Genomic DNA, 6,897 nt, shown 5'->3' on the forward strand with positions numbered 1-6,897 from the left:
TATTATAGTAGTTATATATATAGCTTATTATATACCGTAACCTCTTTGCTCACATTCCACCACTCCACGAGTTACAACTTTTTACTTTGACAGCGCAACACACCGGAAGTACATTGCAAGTGCTTATGGGTAAAGATGCGTTAGCTGGTGAAGTTAGCGTTTATTTCAGGTCAGTTTCACATTTGAAACTTTTGATTTAAAGATTAACGGTTAATCGACAGTGGAATTAAACAGTTTTAATTGTCATAAAATATCGTTAAATGTTAATTTTATAAAAGCCAAGCCGTACCGGAAGCGGAACCCCGGAAGAAAAACTACGCTACCCAGAATGCACCGCGCCCACAGGGTCAGAATTTAAACGGCTAACGTTAACAGAGCAGAGCAGTGTTTAACAGTCCGGATAACACTTCATTAAACTGGAATAAATTGGGAATATTTGAGTTTGGTTTGTGTTTGTCGGGTTTATTAGACTGTTATGTAGCTACCGGACCGGTCAGAGCCGGTTTTAATGGGCGGACTCTTCAGTTTGTGACATGACTTCACCGGTTTCTGTTAGCTAGCATTGCTGCTAGGCTAAGCTAACTCTCAGCTAACGACTTCGGGACTGTTTGGTTTTCTCCCGCAGACATGATTTAAGTTCTGGTGAACTGTATCAACAGAAAACACCGCGTTTTATAACAACACCGACCTCCAGAGAGCTGAGCTGACCGAGGCGGGCAGACCATGACCCTCGCCCCGAAGGAGCTGTCCAACCTGCTGAGCATCATCTCGGAGGAGGCATGCACCAACACCTTCGAGAGCCTCTCCACCCACTTCCATCACTACTTCGGGAAAGCGGAGCACTTCAGGGTGGGCTCGGTGCTGGTCATGCTCCTGCAGCAGCCTGACCTGCTGCCCAGCTCCCCGCAGAGGCTCACCGCCCTCTACCTGCTCTGGGAGATGTACCGCACCGAGCCGCTGGCTGCGAACCCCTTCGCTGCCGTGTTCGCTCACCTGCTGAACCCTGCACCTGCCGGGGAGGAGCAGGAGAAGGTGCTCTCAGGTAAGGCCCTGTGTGTCCCAAAATAATAATACAACATAATAATAATACATTTATTAATATAGCACCCTTCAAAACAGATGTTACAAAATACTTCACGAGACCATAAAAACAGTTAAATGAAGTAAGAGAATAAACAATGAGGTGTCTGCAAATAGTAAATAAAATATGTACATACAGCTACACAAATAGTCACCTACATAAATATACCCATACACACACATGCTCTGTGCACATCCCTCTTCAGGTCACCCCACAGATTTTCAATTGGATTTAGGTCTGGACTCCAAAACTTTAATTTTCTTCCGTTGATTAGTTCATATGTTTTGGGTCATTGTTGTGCTGGAAGGTGAAATTCATCTTCATCCTCAGCTTTCTAGCAGACACCTGCAGGTTTTGGGCCAAAGTTGACTGACATCAGGAGCTGTTCATAGTTCTTCCCTCCACCTGGACTAAATCTCCAGTTCCACCTGAAGAAAAATGACCCCAAAGCATGATGCTTCAGTGCTGTTTTTGAGCCTGACATATCTTTTGGAAATATGCCCAAAAAGTTCGACCTTGGTTTCATCCAACCAAAGCACATTTTCCCACAATGCTTTTGGGAGATTTGATGCATCTTTTTGCAAAATTTAACCAGGCTTGGATGTTTTTTTGTGTAAGAAAACGCTTCCATCTTGCGACCCCACCCCACAGTGCAGACATATGAAGAATATGAGAGATTGTAGTCACATGTAGGACACAACCAGTTCTTGCCAGAGATTCTTGCAGCTCGGTCAGCATTGTTGTCGGCCTCTTGGCAGCCTCCCTGACCAGTTTTTGTTTTGTCTTTTCATCAATTATGGAGGGACGTCCAGTTCTTGGTAACGTCACTGTTGTTCTGGATTTTCTTCACTGTGTTCCACGGTTTATCTAATGCAGTGGAAGTGTGTTTGTACTAAAAATGTGTATTTAAATGTTTTTTAAAAGTGGATGCAGATGTAGATGATCGTACCTGAACAAGAAGGTGCATTCCACCTGTCCAGTTAAAACCTTGTATCACCAGATGAGTTGATGTTGAATGTGATGAAGTGAAGGATGAAGTGTTCCTTTATGTGTTGAGAAAACTCTCCTTCTTAAAGCTCAATCAGCTCTTTCAAACCCTCTTGGATCAGCTGTATAATACCTGTGTATCAGCTAGGGCTGCCACGATTAGTCGACTAATCGATGACTAATCGACTATTAAAATAATCAGTGACTATTTTAGTAGTCGACTAATCGGTCATTTTTCATAGAAAAGCACTATAAAAGTACCCCAAATACTCTTACTGCAGCTTCTTACGTTCAGATATTGGCAGCTATACACACTCTACCGTGACAGTGAACTAAAACCCTTTGGCGTGAGTATGAAACAAGAAATTAGATGACGTAATTTTGGGGTTTGGGCAAGACAGACCGACATTTTTCAACATTTTAACACATTTTTCGATGAAATGATTAGACGATTAATCGACAAAATAATCGACAGATTAGTCGACAATGAAAATAATCGTTAGTGGCGGCCCTAGTATCAGCACATGTTCTTCAACCACATCGTTCTGTGTCATGTGACCTCTCTCCAGGCTTCCTGCCTCCCATCACGCACCCTGAAAAGTTCTTCCTGTCCCAGCTGATGTTGGCGCCGCCCAGGGATCTCTTCAAGAAGACGCCCAGACAGGTGTCCTGCATGGATGTCGGCAACATGCCGCAGGCCATCGACATCAGCGGGCTGCAGCTGGCGTTAGCAGGTCAGTGTACACCAACACAAAAGTGACAGCACTCACATTTAAAGGCTGAAATTTAAGAATAGCTGATGGCAGGGGTGGCTAAACTATGGCCTACAGTTTTAAATGGCCCACAGTGACTTTTTGAAAAGAAACTAGAATCTGGCTTGAGCATATTTCTAATTAATGTTACTGTATATATATATATATATATATATATATATAGCACAGCTGAGTTCACACGCAGTGTTGCTGTAATCTGGAACTACTACTACTGAGCCCTGCCATTGCACTTCTTAAGATGAACACTAGATGTCTCTGCTTCACCAACAATTATTAATGACTAGTCAATGAAAACATTTACCTCAGTAAACATGGCGGTGGACCTGAAGATACAAGATCGTCTGGGGCAAATGGACGTTCTGGTAGAGACACACTTATTTTCATGCTGTGTATCTTATTTTCATGACTCCTTATTATTGTTCTGTATTTGGTTCTAAGACACAAAGTTTGGCCTTCTCTAACTTAAAATATATAAAATATTACTTTAGTTCAAGTGTCAGGCGGGAACATTAGCTGGAGTCTTTTAAAACACATGTTCGCAGACACAACTGGCTGCATCATGAACAGAATATTTCACATACCTGTGTCTGTACTACATGTGTTACTGGAGATCATCAGAGGACCATACAGAACTGTCAGATTTGCATGATGTAAACAGTAAACATGGCGACACTCGAGGAGGTTTCTATATTGTTATTTCTGAGGTGACAGCAGAATAGAACATTATTTTATTTTATTTTTAGTCTGTTTTTTATTATGCAATTTATTTTACTTTTTAATCTTATGTTATTTTATTGCATTGTTTTTTTTTTTTAAATTTTATTTTAATGGTTCTATGTTTTGTGTCTTTGTTGTGCAGAGCGTCAGTCGGAGCTGCCCACTCAGAGTAAAGCCAGCTTCCCCAGCATCCTCAACGACCCTGATCCAGACTCTTCTAACTCAGGATTCGACAGCTCTGTGGCCAATCAGATCATAGAGTCTCTGGTCACAGGGCCCCGCCCTCCACTGGAGAGTAAGTGTTTCTGATTTTAATGTTTGAAAGACTAACTAAACCCCAGAGTTTTGCCTCCTCCCTGGAACGTGAAAAAAGTATGAAAAATGGGCAGGGTAGGGAGGCGGACTGAGACATGCCCAGTCACTTTGTCATAGCGCCTCCTGACCCACAGACTTCTTCAGACTTGTAGAGGATCAGTTTCACTTTGAATAAAGTTATTTAGTGTATGATAGTGGATCATCTGAACGTCCACCCCCTCTCCGTCCTCAGGTCACTTCCGCCCCGAGTTCATCCGCCCACCCCCTCCCCTCCATGTGTGTGAGGACGAGCTGGCGTGGCTGAACCCCACTGAGCCGGATCACAGCATCCAATGGGATCGCTCTATGTGTGTGAAGAACAGCACCGGCGTGGAGATCAAACGCATCATGTCCAAGGCCTTCAAGAGCTCGCTGTCGGCTCAGCAGCAGTCACAGGTGAGCTCATGGCACGCTGTGTCGGTTCACGTGACAGGATAAAGTTTTGACTTTTTTTGGGGACTATTTTCAGCTGCGGATTAATCCACATCTGGTGCTGTAGCGAGTATAAGTGTCAGCAGGATGGTGTGTGTGTGTGACTGAGTCAGAATAAACTACAGTGTGTGTCTGTGGTGATGAAAGAACCTGTCGGTGACACAGTGTGACTCACTGATGTGTTTTAACAACGGTGAAGGAAGAAGAGTCATCAGGCTGTAAACTCCCTCCCTCTCTGTCTCTGTGCAGCTGTTGGCGGAGCTGGAGAAGGACCCGAAGCTGGTGTACCACATCGGTCTGTCTCCGGCGAAGCTCCCTGATCTGGTGGAGAACAACCCGCTGGTGGCCATCGAGATGCTGCTGAAGCTGATGCAGAGCAGCCAGATCACTGAGTATTTCTCAGTGCTGGTGAACATGGACATGTCACTGCACTCCATGGAGGTCGTCAACAGGTCAGGACGCTGTGCTCTGCACTGCATCTGACAGTTTTCATGCTTAACCCTTTAAAACCTGAGCAGATTTACTTTATGTCTCTCAAAAACATGAGAAGAAGGCAACAAACAGCTTAACAAGAAACTACCTAAATATTAGCAGTAATGATAATTATAATGCTGATGTGACCATTTCTTCTTTCAGTGTTCATGATTGTTAAATCCGGTCACGTTCACAGGTTGACCACAGCGGTGGACTTACCTCCAGAGTTCATCCACCTCTACATCTCCAACTGCATCTCCACCTGTGAGCAAATCAAAGACAAGTACATGCAGGTACAGAACAACACTTTGATAATAACGATCCTTTAAAAAGGCCGGAGTGTAGTCGACCTGCTCTCTGACAAAAACATGTGAATGTGCTAAAAACAATATTTTAACACATTCACATATAGCAAAAAAAAAAAAAAACTGTGGACCTCAAGGAGTCATTAATAAATCACTGCATGCATGTAGAGTTTGCATGTACATATTTTTATACGTGTGCTTTCATGCAGTTTGTTACCTGAACTATTTTTACTTTCATTTGGAGACATACTCACTCTAATAACCATATGTCTACATAAATCTACTTCTGCTCGGGACCATATTGTCCTAAATGTGGTTAAAAATGATCTTGAAAAGGTCTTAAAAACAAGTTTAGGTGTTTGATACCTGTAGACACCCTGTTTATGTTCTTGAGGTCAGTTTTAGTTTGGAGGCTGTAGGTTGTATTGTATTTTACAGAGAGTTGTTTCTAATATTTGACATTTCCTCCAGAACCGTCTAGTCCGTCTGGTGTGCGTCTTCCTCCAGTCGCTGATCAGAAACAAGATCATCAACGTTCAGGACCTGTTCATCGAGGTGCAGGCCTTTTGCATCGAGTTCAGCCGCATCCGAGAAGCTGCGGGCCTCTTTCGCCTCCTCAAGACCCTGGACACCGGAGAAAACCCCGCCGAGGCCAAACCTGCCAAATAATGATCCTCACAGAGACAGTGCACAGACAGACTGGAGTCGTGGTCTGAGCTGCTAAAATAAATCTATCAAACAGTCAAAGGGACACGGTTTGGTGCAACACGCTTCATGACTCTGAACATCACAGGAGCAGAAACTAGTGCAGTTGATACTGTAAATATGTGGTGACGTCAGGGTCAGGGCGGTGTAAAGGTGTTCAAACTGGTTTGATATTAGGCCAAACACCAGACTGGACTGGTACGCTGAATGATACCAGGTGTCGCTACCCCTGAGAGGAACATAAAAACACTGTGTCTCAACAGAAAACTAGCGACTATTACGTCACATCACGTAATATCAACACCATTAAAGAAGCACTTCTGTTACTTTATGTAAACAAACCAGGTAAACATCAGCTGTTTGCTCGAAATCAGACCGGAGACGTAACCACGTAAAAGATGAGTGAGCAGCCTACATGCTGTCCTACTCTGTAAACCTTTTAAAACAGAAAACACATTTTATATTGTGATTGACGCACAGTTTGGTCGACAGCAAGTAGCCTAGCTTGTTATTAACGAGAGTTATTTAGCTCATCGGGAACTTTCAGCTCCATTGTGACACCGTCAGCACAGATTGCTGATTTAGGCGACTTTTTAATTTGCAATGTGTTAAAACGACAAACGCCGGTTCAGCTGGTTTGCATAAAATCAAACTGGTCTGAGCTCGTACACCGTGCTGGAAACTGACCCAACTCTGAGTGACGTCATCCTCAGTTCTGCCTCTGAACTCTGTCTCATCCTCCCGTCTCTATTTTCCAGAAGTCAAACAACAAAAGGATGAACTCACTTCACCGTTTCATTTTTCTACCAGAGCTCTTTTCCTTTGGAAATCTTTTCCTTTTCTCTAATTAAACAGATTGTTTAGTTGAATCTTGTTGTTGTGATTTCATTAATGTTTTTTAATCAGGTCTGTCGTCCACTTCCTGTTTGTAACAGCTGTTAATGTTCACACCTGGAAGAAACTAATCACTGCTCCCATCCGCTCATCATGAACACAGACCTCTGACAGCTGCGGTGAGTACCTGAAAACTTTCTCACATGTCGACATCAGATTGACGTTTAGGGTGACG

The 6,897-nt window shown here is 43.4% G+C and overlaps 1 protein-coding gene across 1 annotated transcript; it reads left to right on the forward strand.

The window, feature by feature from the left end:
- Positions 1-327: 327 nt before the first annotated feature.
- cnot11 (CCR4-NOT transcription complex, subunit 11) lies at positions 328-6,697 on the forward strand. Its single transcript, XM_033617505.2, has 7 exons — positions 328-1,042; positions 2,638-2,802; positions 3,701-3,853; positions 4,106-4,308; positions 4,594-4,796; positions 5,015-5,111; positions 5,595-6,697. Exons 1-7 carry the CDS (start codon positions 724-726, stop codon positions 5,790-5,792), a joined length of 1,338 nt encoding a protein of 445 aa, XP_033473396.1. The 5' UTR covers positions 328-723; the 3' UTR covers positions 5,793-6,697.
- The last annotated feature ends 200 nt before the right edge of the window (positions 6,698-6,897 follow it).

The sequence above is a fragment of the Epinephelus lanceolatus genome, chromosome 14 (genome assembly GCF_041903045.1).
Source record: "Epinephelus lanceolatus isolate andai-2023 chromosome 14, ASM4190304v1, whole genome shotgun sequence".
NCBI classification, from domain to species: Eukaryota; Metazoa; Chordata; class Actinopteri; order Perciformes; family Serranidae; genus Epinephelus; species Epinephelus lanceolatus.

Bases quoted from the DNA above. Each gene is read 5' to 3' on its own strand.
- cnot11 (XM_033617505.2), top strand. From the start codon at position 724: ATGACCCTCGCCCCGAAGGAGCTGTCCAACCTGCTGAGCATCATCTCG. The intron at 2,803-3,700 runs GTCAGTGTACAC...TTTGTTGTGCAG, and splicing joins GCTGCAGCTGGCGTTAGCAG to AGCGTCAGTCGGAGCTGCCC. The intron at 3,854-4,105 runs GTAAGTGTTTCT...CTCCGTCCTCAG, and splicing joins GCCCCGCCCTCCACTGGAGA to GTCACTTCCGCCCCGAGTTC.